At 37.2% G+C, this 17,775-nt stretch overlaps 1 protein-coding gene across 3 annotated transcripts in view; it reads right to left on the bottom strand.

The window, feature by feature from the left end:
* The window catches only part of LOC148949153 (uncharacterized), a 218,312-nt gene that overhangs the window by 140,629 nt on the left and 59,908 nt on the right, over positions 1 to 17,775 (bottom strand). Inside the window, exon 2 of one of the 3 annotated variants that reach the window (XM_089093206.1) lies at positions 9,996 to 10,560. In XM_089093206.1, coding sequence (XP_088949332.1) covers positions 9,996 to 10,445 — 450 coding nt within the window. In that variant the 5' untranslated portion in view covers positions 10,446 to 10,560. Of the gene's footprint in view, positions 1 to 1,101; positions 1,206 to 1,284; positions 1,304 to 9,995; positions 10,561 to 17,775 lie in introns of those variants that run through there. The other 2 variants (XM_089093207.1, XM_089093208.1) reach the window with 2 other exon arrangements.

Below are 17,775 nucleotides of genomic sequence, written 5' to 3'. Positions count from 1 at the left end.
GACATAGTCCTGAACTAAGTCTGAAACTAAGGACATCAATCAGGGGGGCCTAAAAAATATTCCCTCCTTCCCAAAATTTTGAACAATCCTTATAAAATGTCTCTTCTTGGAATTTTTATTAGAAAAAAATGAAGAAAAACAAAAAAATTGTTCCATAGATTTTGAGCAACAGCCTACATTGCTCTCCCTAGATTTTAAAAAATACATCGCGCCCTTTACATTTTCGTCAACTGAATCTACTGTCTGAAACTCTTCTTTAGACAGGTTGGCAGTTTCGAGACTGGCGTAGATGCATATCAGGTTCCCAGTTTTCCAGGAAATTCTGAAAATAAACGCTCTGTTCTGAAAATGGGTTTTTGCTCATCGAAAGTGATCTGAAAGCCAGAATATGAACTATTATGAGAGTCTAGATCATTTTGATCGTTAGATGAAACTTTTCCTATAGACAAGCGTAATTTTGCTTTCGGCAAACACTCAAAATTATCAGAAATGTATTCTATCTGAATGCTATTTCTCTTAATGTCCATATTTGTGTTTTCTTTATCCAAACTTCAAAACGTCGTCGATTACTGAGGAATTTTTCACAGAGAAAGAATATGCCACATACTGCAAGGAAAAAAATATAATCAGAAGACAGGAATATTTTATTTTGTAAAATCTACAGTGCATATTTAGCACAGTAGCTTCCGGAACCAAAAATACAAGACTTTCACGACTAATGCAGATTTGGCAAACAGTTTTGGACACAGTTTAAATGTTCTTTACTTTTTCAGTTATTTCCCTCCAGACATGCCTGGCCACAGGAAGAAGGTTTTGATCAAACTAGACCCTTCCCGCTGAAAAAAATAGGCCCAGAAACTTACTTTCATTAGCTTTTAACGCCCCTATCCCACCCATGGGGGGCAGAGGGGGGCTCCAGCCCTCCCCCCCTGGATGAATGGTACTGCCTTATATTTTACATTTTTGTCTTGAGATTTCTATTATACAGCATTAGAAGTTCCGATTAGACTAGGTAAGCCCCCCCCCCTAAAATTCAGCTTATGGGCACCAATGGTCCCACCTGGGCAATTTGAAAATTCACAAAAGACTGTTAAGGCTTACAAAGAGAGAAATAATCTATAAATGAACCGTTTGGTTCTGTTTCGACAATCCTTTCCTGAACCATACAACCAAAGGTTCAATTCAAAAAATTCAGAGGCTAATAGCCTAAACCAACGAACCAATTAAAATTCAAACTGCAAGATACGAACCAGACGATAAAATCATAATACTTAAAATACGCACAACCACTAACCACATCCAGAAAAATGTACAAAACTTGGCACCTTATACAGGAACGTTTGCGTTTATATTTGGTCTAAAGTTTTCAGCTTGCTCTCCGAGGCATGTTATTCAGAATTTATTAAAGAATTTTAAAGCCAGCCAACAACACAAAAAAAGGGATGGGTAACATTAGCTTGACAAACTATAAAACGAACAATAAATATACATACGTCTTCATAAGTCGTTGGACTCATGATATATAGTTGGTATTAGTGTGTATTTTTCCTATGTATTTTAGTAGTTTCCTTTAGTAGCCTAGTTTTTTTCTTGTTTTAGTTTATTTTTATATTTTAGTAGTTCTCTTATGTATCTTTCTGTAGTTTTGAAATACCATGTATTGGTTTACTCAGGTAATAAAATCATATCACCATATCATACGCAGGATTTATACTTGCGTAGTGGGGGGGGGGCACCAAAAAAACGAGAAACAGTCAATTTAAGGGAAAATTGTAGAAAACGAGGTTATTAAAACATTCATGATATTTTTTAGACCCCCCCTTCTTCATAAGCGACTAATACTGAATCTTGAACACATCATTAATAATTATTTCCTTGACGGCAAGAATGGATAGCTTAGCAGGAACCAACGACAGAATTTGACTATAGACGAAGGGGGGAGCATTTGATTGTGCTTGAGGTAAGGAGGAGAGAACAAAAGAAAACCTATCAGTCTACATCCCGGAACTGGTTCTAACTTCATCGTCTAAATATATTTTTTACAAACTTTTTACCCCCCTATCGGGGCAACTGCCCACCTACATTTGCTCATCACTATGCCCATAAGCATAGGCATACAAATTAAAAAAAGAGGACTGAAAAAGAATTTAAGTTGGGGATATCTAAATTTTTAACCTAAGGATTTCCAAGTTCTAAAAGTTTAAAAAGGGTTATTTTTGAGTTGATTTTCCTCGTGGAAAATAGACAGAACGGTTTTAGGCTAGAATACCTTCTCTGCTGTCGAAATACCCAGTAGTTAAACATAGAACAGAAACTGTCCGGTGAAATAAATGGTCTTATAACGCTTTGACACAAGACTATTTCCTAATCTCTTTTCCGGTCAGCGCGGAAAATGTTGCAAGTTTTTCTTCTGCCATCGGATAGTGTCCCGGTTTGCATGCATCATTGGAAAGGCTCAGCGTTTTTCTCTGTTATTAAATAATATAAAAAAATAGTTTTTTAAACTGAAAGTAAGGAGCAACATTAAAACTTAAAGCGAACAGAAATTATTACGTATATGAAGGGGGTTGCCTCCTCCTCAACACCTCACACTTTACGTTAAAGTTTTTTATTACTTTGAAGAAAGCTTCTTATTGTTCTAATAAAACGACCCTTCTGTTTCAGGAGTCGTTCTTAAAGAATTGGGACAAAATTCAAACTTTAGCGTAAAGAGCGAAGTGATGAGGAAGAGGCAACCCCCTTCATATACGTAATAATTTCTGTTCGTTTTAAGTTTTTATGTTGCTTCTTACTTTCAGTTGAAAAAACTTGTTTTGTTTTTTGTTTATTTAATTTCTGATCGTTTTTTAAATGATCCCAGGAAATCTAGCGGCCCCACCTCCACGAAGAAATACACTCCCCACGGAAAAATACCCTAGACAATTAAATCTCCATGAAAATTTACCTAGGAAAATTACCATTAACAGCTCCATGCGTAAAATTGAGACGGAAAAGAGAAAGCAAGACTTATAAAAATAATTGTGTACAGGAATTCATGTTAATTCCCCCGGTGTACAATTTCCCCTGACAAGTTTACCCCCGTGAAAACTTCCCTCCCCATGAAAGGTTCCCCCGTGGAAAACCCCCCAGCAGAAATTTCGTCCCTCTCCCCACCCTAAAATGTGAGCATGCTTCGAAATAACAAATACTATACGTAAACAATGGGCAAATTTTATAACTTAGACCTTTCCCCTGGGGCTGTGAGGGAAGTGGTCATTTTATATCCAAAGGCATAGCTTTTCCGCCTTTCAACTATGATGAACAAAATGGCTATCTCAAAATTTTGATCGAACGATTTTGGGGAAAAAAGGGGCGGGGAGGGGACCTAGTTACCTCCAATCTTTTTGGTCACTTTAAAAGGGCACTAGAACTTATATTTTCCGTTTGAATAAGTCTTCTCACAATATTCTAGGACCACTGGGTCGATACGATCATCCCTGGGAAGAAAAACGAATAAACACGCATCGTGATCTTTCTTCGGGCCAAAAATACAAAATTCCACATTTTTGCAGATAGGAGCTTGAAACCTCTACAGTAGGGTTTTCTCACACGCTGAATCTGATGGTGTGATTTTCATTTATAATCTATAACTTTTAGGGGTGATTCCCCCTTTTTTTCAAAAATCAGGCAAATTTTCTTAGGCTTGTAGCCGCTAATGGGTACAACTACACTTAATGAAACTTATATACCTGAAATCAGAATAATTAGTCGATTCTTTAGAGTTTCGGTTACTATTGAGCCGGGTCGCTCCTTACTTACAGTTCGTCACCCGAACTGTTTGGTCGTCTAGCTTGTTAAGGTTAGTTTTCCGCGGATGTAATATTTTGTCTATGCAATTTTCCTCGGCTGCAATCTTCCATGGATATATTTTTTTGAAGGCTTAAAAATTTCACCCTAGAGAATAATTTAGAGAAATGAAATCTTTCTTAGCAGAGAGAAGAAGGGGGGGGGGTCGAACCTCAGTGGACAAAAGGATTGCGTCTCCAGAAAATATGCTGCTTAATATACCAAATACTTTTATATGAACCAATCATTTTAATGCCATACAGCTTTTGGCTTATCTTCGATACATTCATGATATTTCTTTTATATCAATGCTAAAGATAAAACTACAAAAACAAAAAAAATAAAAATTACTTTTGAAAAGAGGTTTAAATACTGTCTCTCAAGCAATGAAACGCTCTCCAGTCTTGGAAAAGTTCACAGCACCAGGGGAAATACAGGGGGCAGGACCAGAGGCCTAAGGCGAGTAATAACTACGACAGACACTGTAATCCTTTGTATAACGAGGATTATATTTTTAAGTGGGGTTAAATTCATATCAAAAGGTATAAATTGTCCTTTTCCTTCCCAGTATTACCCCCCCCCCCCCAAATTGCCCGTCTGGAGTCAAACGTAAAGCAGGTCGTCCGCAAATGGGATGGGAAGGAGCCATAAGGAAGGATTTAAAAGAAATTGGAACTTCTTGAGAAGGGAGTAAAGAGTGAAGATTTGAATAGCTTGGTGTGGAGAAGAAGCGTGAGGAGCTGTTGGCCTGAGAGGGCTTGCTGCCGCAGTGTATTTTTAGTAGCAGTAGGAAGAGGGAGAGATTCTTTCTCAATCCCAAATTCCTTTCAAGGGGGAGCAAAAGTTTTTTTCGCTTCTCTGTAACAATGAAGCAGATTTTACGGATTATTTGCACATAGTTTAGTTTAAACATGCACACAAAAATCTATTCTGAAAGGCCTCACGTTTAGAGGGGGGATACCTCAAAACCAGGGCATTCTTAGAAAAATATGTGAGAATATTGGGAAAACCGTAAAACTTAGAAAACACTGGGAGGGCTCACTCCACAAATTTGTACGAGTAAAAGTGGTAATAGCAGTATCAATTGCGGAGAGAGCAGCAGCAGTAGTTGTGATACGACTAGTTGTTGTAGACCTACTAGTAGTAACAGTAGTAACGGCAGCAGTAAGGCTGGATGTATTGCAGAAAGCTAAAATTGTATTTATGTGGGTTGGATGCTTTCTGCAAGAAAATTCTTAAAATTTTGACATTGTAAGTTAAATTATTAATACAATTAGTTTTTATTTATTAAAACATAGTCCTTTAAGACCCTTCTCTAAGTGATTCCAGAATGGTATTGAGAGCATACAGTCTAGGAAAAGTCGTTGCCTAAAACTAGCCAAGGAGTAGCAGTAGTCCTAGTACCCGTGGTGAGACTAGTCTTTGCAGGGATAGTTTTCTTAGAAGTAGTAGCAGATAGTAATCGTAGCAAGAATTGTTGGAGTATCATCAGCAGTTAGTCGTAGTAGTAGAAGGAGCAGTGGGACTGAAGGGGATGTTCAGTTTCTTAGAGCCCCCTAGAAATAATCAGCTCTACTATCTTTTACGCCGGCATGTTAAACTCGTTCATTACAAAGGACCCTAATAACTATGTAACATCATGTTGCAGAATGAAAAATAATATAAGAGAGTGAGGTTTTTTTTGCAAGATTTATTAAAACGTGTTATAGCGGCGGTGACATAATAAAGCTGATGTCAAAACTTCAAATGAGGTACAACAATTCTTTCCTGGTCTTTTTTTATTTGTTTTTACTAATTAATAAAATAACTCATGAATTAGCATTAATACCAACAAAAGATAATAACTTTATCGTAGTGTTTTTTTGTTTTTTTTTAAACACGGTCGAGTAACTGTTTCGATCAGCCGAACCTCTTTAGTTGGTTGAATCTGTTAAGCTGTTACTATTTTTGACTTAGTACATTTGGGGGAGGGGGTAACAATTAGCATGATCAAACATCGATAAGCCAATTATTTGAAATCAATTGGAATTGTATAATTAATTAAAATTGTCCTAATCAACTTGTCTCTATAAATGGGCATTAGTAATTGGGTCTCAAACATGATTATGCAAGGTTAATTTTACCGAGTAAATTGTTTATTTTGTATTTAATTAGAGACTTGGGTACACAGCACTCAAAATCTTTCTTTTCTTTATAAGGGAGTAATACTTTGATGACCTTAAAGTAAGCATTCGAAAATAAAATATTAGGTGTGAACATTTAGTTGAATTATCGGCAGGTTGAATAGGACAGTTAAATATAATGTAGTAGGCCTACTGGGGCAGAATTCTGCTTTCTTTGCCCTTCCCTGTATTTTAAAGTACCTGAAACTAAAAATATGCAGCAGTTCTGTGTCAAACACAGTCATCAGCCGCTAGATGGCTATCTACTAGACACGACTTAAGTAGTGTCTCCATTATGTCTTTTTCCGGCGAAGTTAACTTTTTCATTTCTTCTGGCAGCTGCAGTCTCCATTGGTGCTCTTGGCTCAAAAGGTAAGTTAGCGCATTGAAAGTAGCTTTTCAGAAGTTGAATTCGGTGAACAAAAAATTATTTTCACTCGACATGCTTCGACTGAAAAGGCCATAATGATGACTTTAATTGCTTCTGGCAATTGTGTATTGAACCGAGAACATGACTCTGCATTGTAATTGGGCGAAACCGACTAAGTTTTCATGTTTTTCATAATTAATTAAAAAAAAATTTCCACAAAATAAGTTTTTCACAGAAAAGTAAAGAATTCCATTAAACTAAAAATGAGCAAAAATAAAATCAAATAATCTACCAAGGGTGAAACCACCACAAATCAGAATCGATAAATAAATAAAACCCAAAACGAACAGAAATTACAATAAATAACCGAGTCAAATTCGAAAAGAGCAGAAATGAACATAAGTTGGGCTCAAAACCCCTATGCCTTCACAAAGGCCAGAACATAATTTGCACTTTGCTGAAAAAAATATAATTGTTTTTACTTTTATAAATTTAATAAATCAAATAATATTAACATTATGATTACTAAATATCAGTATATGTATATTAAACTGACAATGCTCATCCATTTGTATTTTTTTCAGCAAAGTGCAAATTATGTTCTGGCCTTTGTGAAGGCATAGGGGTTTTGAGCCCAACTTATGTTCATTTCTGCTCTTTTCGAATTTGACTCGGTTATTTATTGTAATTTCTGTTCATTTTGGGTTTTATTTATTTATCGATGCTGATTTGTGGTAGTTTCACCCTTAGTAGATTATTTGATTTTATTTTTGCTCATTTTTTGTTTAATGGAATTCTTTACTTTTCTTTGAAAAACTTATTTTGTGGAAATTTTTTTTTAATTAATCTCAGATTATAGCTGACTTTGAATGGTCAGGACTCTGATTCGTCGGATAAAAGAAAAAAAAAAGAAATTGGGAGGAATAAGCGACAGAGTTAGACTAATTAAACTTAGTCTAAAATTTTGTCAAAATCGATGACTTTGTTAATCATTCTATAATTGTTCCTTAGATCGTACTACATTCTACTAATATTTTGGATAGCTGTGGTAATTCTAGAGCTAATACATGCACAACAACCGCAGCTTCACGAAAGGAATGCTTTTATTAGACCAAGGCCAATCGGGCTTCGGCTTGTCTCTTGGTGACTCTGAATAACTATAGCCGATCGAACGGTCTCTAACCGGCGACGTGTCTTTCAAATGTCTGCCATTTCAACTTTTGATGGCAGGCTATGCGCCCACCATGGTTACAACTGGGATTCAGGACTCGGCTCCGGAGAGGGAGCCTGGGAAATGGCTACCACATATAAGGAAGAGGGCAAATTTTGTTTGAAATAGCGCATTCTATTACTTTTTTGAAAATGTCGGCTCCTTGAAAATGTTAATTTCGTCTAATAATTCTAAAATTGTTTCAAAGATTATAACTAATTATGCTATAATAATTTATTTTTGAGGCATGTATTCCCTACGAATACATTTTAAATTTTAATAAGCTGACGTTATTTAAGGGAACTTCTAAAGACATTTATCGCCAACACCGACTAAAAAACAAAATGGTTTGAAATTTGACCAAGCTTCCATTGTCCTAATCAGCTTACTTCTGTAAACTGACATCAGTAACTCGATCTTAATTATGATTATGCAGGGTTTAAAAAAAAACATTCATTTCATAAAATTACCGATTTATGAGATAAGAAAAGAGCAAAATTCAATTTTTCAAGGGGTTGCCAACTAGTGTACACCTGAGAGCACCATGTGTTCCGCACAGCTCTGCCATGCGTGACAAAGTCTCGCCATGCTTGACGCAGTTCCGCCACACTTGCCCACTTTCGCCGCGCTTGGCACAAACAGCTTAGTGTATGTAATTTCTGAAAATTGGCGACCCCTCGGGTTGTTCCGAACCCATGAGGGTAATAATTTGACTAGCCGCCTGCATTCGCTTTCCAAGTCTAGCCAATTTTGTCTTCTCGCGAGTATCGTTCTGGAAGTTTTCTGCTAGTTGCGAACATGAGATGGAAAAATAACCCCACTTCGCTGGCCAGCCCACGAGCATCACCTTGTATTTTAGAAAGTATTGAACAGGTACAAGAAGAAGCTGGCGCTAGTGTCTAAAAGAGAATATCCAGCGCTATCTAGCATTTGGTGACTCTGTTTGGTCCAAACAGCTGAACATTTGTCTTTCCACGTGCTTCAAAATGAAGAAGATGATTAAAAAAGTAGATTTCTATGCCAAGTAGATTCCACTAGCTTAAATTCAACTAGCCTCCTAGCCTGCCAAGGTTTCCCCAAGATAACCTAGGCGTATTTTGTGGGCACTGGATTTTGACATAAATAATTTCTTGAAAATAAAAATGCTAATTATTTATCACTTATAGAGAAACTTCAGCTTTAATCCTGTTCCATTAAAGATTAATCACACCAACTATCAAGCTTTCTTTGAAATTCTCCACATTTCTTTCAATAAAGTCGCCAGGCGCTACGTAAAATTGGCACTAATAATTTTTATTCCCTATCTTCCCTTGTTAAATCGTCGAGGCTCCAACTATCATAAGCTTCCCATTCTCTTCGGGGGAAAACACATCCTGCAGTGTAACACTGGTGCACTATTTAGTTTTGGCAGTGTTGCCAGATCGGTAGCATTTTCATAGTTTAGGCACTTTTTTGGGGGTAAGCATTGAAATCTTTAAATCGAACTAATTTTGAAGACGAATTCTTATTTTTAAAACGTACCTTTGGTACTATTTCACTTGAAAAATGGCACATTCAGCACATTTTTGCGCTATATTATAAGCAAGGATCTGGCAACGCTGATTTATGGACAAGAACTTACCGGAATATTAAATGAGAGTATTAATTGAAATTCCTTTAGTTGACATATTTATGTGTATAATAGCAGTAAAAACCAACATTGTCAAAAAATTAAAGCAATTGTAATTGTTAATTTTAACAGGCCATTAAACGATTTGTCACTGGACCGCCTGCTAAAAACATGTGCTGCAATACAAATAAGTATTATGTGATAAAAATACCTCAGGAAAAAAACTCAACCGAGATTGGTCCAAATTTTGAACCTCCCCCCTCTTCTATGAGAAATCAACCACCTCCCATGTTTGGAACTTTGTGCACCTTTGCTGGACAAACACAGGGCTGCTGACGATCGTTGGTATGGGGCCAAAATGATATGACAACCTAAGAGATTTCGTTCGTCGTTCATTAGGTTCATGGGAAAAGGGTGAATGGTTACCCCACCCCCCAGCGGTTTCATCACATATAAAAGGGTATAATATTTCACAATCCAATATGCACTCTCTCAACTTGTAACAATAGTCAGTTCTATTGTGCATGATCGAGGCACAGAAGAAAATAATAAATGGGAAACACGCCACTCTTTAATAAGTCTGTGCTACGACCAGGGCCGTATCCAGGATCTTTTTGGGGGAGGGGTCTAACAAAAGGATTTTCTTCGAGGGGGGGGGGGGGGTACAAAAAATATATAAATTTGTTTATACTCATTTTTGCTACATTTTTACGAGTCGGACAAACATTTCGAGGGGGGGGGGTCAAACCTCCTAACTCCCCCCCCCTGGATACGGCCTTGACACCTGCGTAGACTACGACAAAGAAAGATAAAACTTACGGGGTGAACAGGAATTTGAAGTCGATACTGCTGCTGGGCATATGGTTGATAGCGTCGATGATAATGCGGGGTAATCGTCGCATCTGGGCCACCTCGCGGTATAAGAAACGTATCCGAAGGGGATGTAACTCTTTTAGAATCCGTGTGGCTATTCAACATTGAAAACCTCATCCGTTCCACAATTAACTTCAAAAAACGGATGACCCCTTCCTCAGTTGACATTACCTCGTGAAAAAATCTCACACCAACGCGCTTTATATACAAATATAAAAACGCACGTAATCGCTGTAGTATTACTGGATTTGTATTGTTATCACCAATCATATTCACAATTTTATTTAAACCACTGTGGAAGATTTCTTCAAGCCTTTCTAAGCGAATCCGTTCCTGTGGATTAGGGAGAATTCTTATCATGGAAGAGTCGAATCGGTTTTTAGAAATTCTGTCCATTTCTTCAAGTATATATCATGTCCTAGGACTCAAATCTGATGAGCAAATGAAAATAGTCAAGCAAATCACTCTCAAAAAGATCCTTGTTTCAAAATATACAAGGGAGCGGCAGTATCTGAAATCAAAATAAAAAAAAAATCAAGAGACTCGAACGGACAACAATGAATTGAAAGAAAAAAGCATTAATATAATAGGTATATGTTCAAGTCTTAAAATTTTCCAAAGTAGGGATGTTCGGATCACCTTTAGGGAAGGGGTAATTCACCTCCCATTTATGCGGGCATAATAATTTTTACTTGATTTTGTAAAGGGGGCTCAAAATACAGAATTTACCAGTTAACTAGACCTACTACCATTCAATACCAAATCTGTAAATGTTCCGCACATCAAATCAGCATAATACTTCACTAGCTACATCACTGCTATTAAGCCAGGGATGTTCATACACGTATGCTAAATACAGTTACAAAATAATTTGAAGTCTTAGTTGAGTATTCAAAAAAAAAGGTGGAGGTCAAGTGCCAACATGATTTAAATGATGATTACTCTAGGTAGTTCTGTAATTCACAAGAATGTAGGTGGGAGCAAAATATGTTTATTAAAATCTAGAGGTTTTTTTATTTATTCATTTTTCGGTGAGAATACAAAAGAGATAATGAAAATAGCAAAAAAAGCATTTTTCAAAATCTATAGGGCAAATGCCCCCCTAAACTGACACCCCTGAGCCTAGGGGGCCTCTCTAATGTACTAAGAGGAATATTAAAAGTCAATTTCTAAGGACCGGAAAACTACTGACTCATAAGTATGAAATTAAACAAGTTAAATGTGTACTTATATCGCTACTTCACAATAGCAACCGTGATACTGTTAGACCATCCAATCAGAGGCTCGTTCACTGATTGGAATATGATTTCGAAATCCACTTCTCCAGACATATTTCCTGGAAATCAAAGAAGAGAAACGGAATTTTAACCTCATGTTTTCGAATAGATAATTTTATGTTCTACACGACTATGGCATTACCCTATCCTTATTAAGTTTAATATTGAGTTTTTACTCCCTAGGAATAGTCCCAGCATTAATTTTCCAAAAAAATCGCTAGAAAATTAATAGAAATTTTACAAATGTCAGGGAAAGTTCTTTTTTTCGTTTCCTGATCCCACATACTCCCTATCAAGTCAGCTACAACAGTGGCGTTTGTCCCGACATTAATTTTTAAAAAAAGATCAGTATTGATAAAAATCTTACTAACTTCAGTGGAAGTTTTCTTCTTTGTTTTCTAATTCCAAAGCAAGAAAATTTCGACTTATTTGAAAGCTGATCAGGATATAAAAAAGAAGACAAAAAACAAGACAGTAGAAGTGTTGGTTTTGCAACATAAGGAGCAAAAAGAAGTCCTTTAAATTTCTTATGGAACATTGATTCTGAAATTGAACCCCCTGAAACTGACTGAAATCAACCTTAAATTATCTGAAACCAACAACCGGGACGAAAATTGTGCATCAGTTCTAAATTACTAGGACAAAATTCTGTAAAGGTCAGTCTGGAAATCTCGAATTCTGGTATCTTCTGATTTATATGTATTTTATGAAATTTTCGATTTTGATCAAATATGATAAAATTTCGTCCGAATATAAAGCTTTGAATCAAAGATGACTTGAAAAGATTCCATCTGAGATCCAAATAATAGGTGGGAAGAGAGATTTTTTCCAGAGAACATCTACCAGATATTCATCCACCCGATCACCAGATCAACATCTACCAGAGAACTCAATTGAACATCTACCAGTAGGGGTTGCCAGGTCTCAACAAAGCTTGATGGGAGATAAAAGCGGGTGTTGAGGTTACGTCTTCTGGGTATTCAGACACAATCGGGTCTTGCAAGGAGGGGGCATTCTAAATTGCGGTTGTTATGAAATCTACCAAAGCGTGTTGTTAATTCAGTATTTAATCCTTTTAGGAATCAGAACCTGATACGATGGCATTGGGGGAGGGTCTCTAAATTCTGACCTTTCGGACATCTACCAGAACGCACTGTCAGGTCTCGAATCATCATGGTGGAAAAGAATGGCTGGTGTTCTAATTACGTTTTTATCTTTTTTTAGGAGGAACCTGATCTGGCGACGTTAGCGGCGAGTCTCTAAATCACTGTCATCAGGAAATCTAGGAAAACAGATTATCGGAGTTCCACCTAGCTCAACTTAGCTAGGTAGTAATTAACAGTGAGCGCCTAAGCAAGAGCGGGGCCGGCGATTTCCATCTGAAAAATTTCCTCATGCGCAAATTGAGCAGCCACAGAGAAAGTACAAAATGGGTACCTCAAAATGTCGATTTGATGTCCTAAATGGTAACAAAAGGACCAGATATAAAAAAAAGGTTCGAGGACAAGGGCTGGTTGGTCTCCAATCAGTTTCGACTTAAAAAGAAAGGACTAGAACTCTCAATTTCCGATCGAATGAGCATCCTCTGAAGTTTCTATGACACCTGGTCCTTTTGTTATCCCTTAGGACACCTGATCAACATTTCGAGGTACCCCTTTTGCATTCTTTCTGTGGATGCTCAATTTTGCACGTCGGGGAAATTCCCAAGAGGGGGGATTTTGAAGGGAGAAACGCCTAGCACTAGTAGGAGTATACCGTTGGAGGGTACAAACCTAATCCAACCACTGTAGGAGAAGGAGTGTTTAAATTTCTACACCAGAACGTCTGCCAAATAGAGCGTCGGTCTCAACCAAACTTGATCAACAAGTGTCCTAGTTGATTCTTTTAGTGGGCCATACCTAATACAAGACAGCAAGTTTTTCTTTATACATGGCAAACCAAAATTGCCTGTTTACGAAACATTCTTTAAAAATTGTTTCCAGCCATTAGTATTACAATTTATATTCAAAACATAGATTTTACATAGATTAAACATAGATCTAAAATATAGATTTTATGACTTAAAATATAGATTTTAGGGGGGCAGTTGCCCCCCCCCCAATAGCTTGAAGAAAAAAAATATTATATAGCCCATGTTCCTTGACTCTCCGGAAGTGAACCCTCTTGCCCCCCAATAAAATGACTGAGCTACGCCACTGGGTACAATAAAAAAAAAACTAAAAAAACACATAAAAAAGTTGTTTATACGCATTTTAGCTACGTTTTTATGAGTCGAGCAAAAAATCCGGGGGAGAGGGGGGGTTAACTCACTAGCCCCCCCCCCTAGACACGGCCTTGTTTCAAATACACCCTTAATGATGAATTCGAAAATGTAACAAGATTTCTCTAGTATGCACGCTTTTAGGAATTTAGTTCTTGGACTTTTCTAGTTGAAATTTACGGTAACGGATAAAAAGTAATAATTCTACATTTAACAAAATTTGTATATATTTAAGACGAGTTTCCATATTTTAAAGCTATAATCGACAATAGTAGCCTACAATTCAACGCCACCTTGATGATCAATTTCTAATACCTAATCACCCTAATTACTTTCTAATACTAATTTATAATATTAATATTCTATATTCTATGTAAATGTAATATGTAATATTAATATTCAAAAAATTTTAATATATATTTCTAGTCTCCCTCTTTATCTCCATCATAACTGATTACAAGACTTTCATAATGAACCGCTCGCAATAAGATTTCAACTTCCTGCTTTTAAATTTTAGGTCAATTTTGTCACACCTAAGCAATTTGCACTTTAAGTCATTAATTCCAAAATAAATTATCTTCTTATTAGTTCGGGGTGGAAATACACGAAAATCAGTTTCCCGTGGAGATATGGAAAACTGAAAGATATTCAAAATCAGTTTTTTTTTTCCCCTAATTTCTTGAAAATTAAAAGTATAGCTTTCTTTTAACTGCTACTAAGAAAAGAACTGATCTTGAAGCATTTAAGGCTAAAAATGAAAGCATTGAGTGGTCAAGACACAAGACAAAATCTCGCCCGTGAATAGTTAAAAATGAATCACGAATTCCCTAGACTTTCTTTTTTAGTCTTAAAAACATATTTGAAAAACAAAACTCCTTTGTTTCTAAAAATAACCAGTCATTATTTGTAGTAGAGTGTAATATTTGGCAATTCAACTAAATATAACTAAGTGTTATGGCATTTCTCAAGCTACCGTGTAAATATAAAGTTGCACGTATACAAAAGGCAGGGTCCTGATTACAAAATGCTTTCAAAGAAAATCTCTTAAACTATTGCAACACACTTAAGTTGCAATGGCGCCGTGTAGATCAATCTGAACCATAGCTTAAAATACAAAACGCCTAGCCCCACGGCCGAAAAGTGGACATTCACGACCCTCGATTAGCGCTGAATTTAAACAAAGCGGCCAATGGTCCCTCTAAAACTTGATAGCTACATTAATGATATCGATCATATCAATTAACTGACAAACATTTATTTTTTTACGATCTGAGGGACAATAAAATATTCAACTCATAGATAGAATTTGTATTATTTAGTTGAAGCAGGGACGTGCGCAGGACAAGGGGGACTCGGAGACTCCCTCTTGTTTTATATACTATTGTTCGATAAACCGCAAAACCAATTTTTTGAAACAAAGAGTGCCGTATGGAAAACACAATAAAAGTATAAAATGCAGGGTGTATATTTGACCATTAGGGAGGGGGGGGGGTTAAAGTAAATTTGCGACGGAAACGAATTTCATACTTGAGTTCAGAATGAAAATCTGACTTGAAAGTATGAATATTTTTTTTGGTATCTCAATAATCAGTGAATCCGAAAATTCACCCAAATTTATGCGAATTGACGCCGCTGCATTTCACGAAAGCATAAATGTTAGGAGGGGTCGTTATAAAGACGATCACAAGATGGCTCACAAGAGGAAACAAACAAATGAAGAGGTTGGTTAGAAAACACGAGTCTTAAAGTGGAAAACCGAGATAATTTAACATTAAAAAGTAGAATATTCATCCGAAACTTTCATTCTCCCAATTCGGCCTACCACAGGATATAGATCACTATTTAATAGCTACAAACTATTGGATATATCCAGGGGGAGGGGTCACAGTGTTTTTCCCCCCCCCCCCCCACCTTCACGTAAATTTTGTCCGACTCGTAAAACGTAACAAAAATGCATATGAACAAAGTTTTGATGCGCTTTTATGTTTTTTTGTAACCCCCCCCCCCCCAAGAAAAAAATCCTGGATGCACCCTTGGATATAACTTTTTATTCCTAGATTCGCACCACAAAGTATAATTAAACATGTGATTCGCCGCTAGTCTTTTATGGAGGTTTTTAGATGACTATTGAATCTTCTTTTGAACGAGTCAACAGACAAGCTTTTAGGGATAAATTTCTCAGGAAGATCATTCCAGATCGAACTGTGACGTCAGATGAAGCTGTTCTACAAGTACTCTGTTCTCGGCTTGCCAGTCTCAAGATAGTTGGACCGAAATGTGTCCCTTCGTGCCTGCCTTGTTGGTTGGGCAATTGGGGGCACAGTACGAGAAAGCTAAAGAAAAGGAGGTGAATTTAAGTACCTGTAGAAAACATCCATCGAAGCTACACCAAACATCTCACTAACTGACAGGAGATAGTCGCGGGGAACGACTAAACCTGCCACATTTTGACACCTTTTGGAGTGGTGCCAGCAACATTTTTTCAGAGCACCAGCATACAGCGGGCATCCATACTCAGCAAAGGGTCTGATCTAAGACTTGTAAAGCGGGATGATCGAGATGGGCGGTAGAAGAGTTTGCAGAGAAGGGTTATCCCCATCTTTCATGCGCAGGAGGTTCTCACCCAATCGAGGTGGGCGCTCAAAGGGAGAAGTGGATTCCAAGGAGACGAAGCTCGACAACTTTCTTTATAGCTTCGTTCAATAAAATGACGTTGGGGTGCGTGCGTTGTACTTTTGATCGGGAGATCATCAGCTCTTTTGTTTTCAATGCATTGAATCTGACCATCCAGGCATCAGACCACTTTGCTATTTCCACAGTTATTTATGTAGTGGCAGGGAGGCTTTGATTGGGTCTTCATGTGTTGGGATGACTAAATGTGTTGTTGTGTCATCGTCAAAGAGATGCAGAGGGCTTGCAAAGTTATCTCCCATGTCATTTATGTAAGAATGAAAAGCATAGATCCCAATATAGTACGCTGAGATGTGCCTCCCTTTATTGGATATTCGAGGGAAGTGAGCCCGTCAAGAATTAAATAAAAAATACAAGTTTTTTTAACTGAAAGTAAGGAGCGACATCAAAACTTAAAACGAACAGAAATTATTCCGTATATAAAAGGGGCTGTCCCTTCCTCAACGCCTCGCTCTTTACGCTAAAGTTTCTTATTGTTTAAAAAAAATAGAGAAACTTTAGCGTAAAGAGCGAGGCGGTAAGGAGGGGACAGCCTCTTTCATATACGGAATAATTTCTGTTCGTTTTAAGTTTTAATGTCGCTCCTTACTTTCAGTTAAAAAAACGTATTTTTTCATTTAATATTTGAACATTTTTGAAAAAATGCAGGTTTTGATCTTGGCTCACCGTACATGAATAATTAAAACAAAATTTTCGTTTTATTTACGAAGGTTTTTATTAGTAATAAATATACGTGACTTACGAATTAACTTACGTAACGAATTTCTATATTCATATATTTTTAATGCGTATATTTGGGGGTTCGCCCCCTAGTCAATACTTCGCTCTTTACGCTAAAGTTCGAATTTTGTTCCAATTCTAAAAAATGACCCCTTAATCACAAAGCCTTTTAATTAGAATAAATAGCTCATATGAAAGCACTAATAAATCTCTGGCTTAAAGAGTGAGGTATTGACTAGCGGTTGAACCCAATCATATATGTAATATTTTCTGTTCGTTTAAAGTTTTGATGTTGCTGCTGTTGCAGTTGAAAAACTTGTTTTTTACATTTAATTTCTGATCTTTTTTTAAATAATGCTTGGAAGTCCGGCGTCCCCTTCATAGCAATGTCCCTTCCCCCAGGAAAACTTCCTCCATGGAAAGATCCTGCTACATAACCCCCGACCCCAGGCACGTACGCAGGAATTTGTTCCGGGGGGGGGGGCAATTTGTTTCGGGGGAGGGGGGCAAATCCTTCAAACCCATTATTCTGTGAGAAAAATCAGAAAATTATGGGAAAATGAAAAAAATCGTGAGATTTCGGGAGGGCCCGGGCCCAGAGGCCCCCCTCCCTGCGTACGTCCCTTCCCGACCCCTCCCCCCTCACTACCAGGAAAAATCTCCCCTGAAAACGTCTGTACTGTATACTTCCCAATAACCAATACTATATGTTAACATTGCGTAAAGTTCATAAGTTTCAGCCCTTCTCCCAGGAACTTCGGGGGATTAAGTCATCCTA

The sequence above is a fragment of the Artemia sp. Qi Xiang Cuo genome, chromosome 8 (assembly GCF_049724085.1).
Source record: "Artemia sp. Qi Xiang Cuo chromosome 8, ASM4972408v1, whole genome shotgun sequence".
Taxonomy (NCBI): Eukaryota; Metazoa; Arthropoda; class Branchiopoda; order Anostraca; family Artemiidae; genus Artemia; species Artemia sp. Qi Xiang Cuo.
The sequence above is the reverse complement of the archived record's forward strand: the minus strand, read 5'-3'. Positions and strand labels throughout refer to the sequence as shown.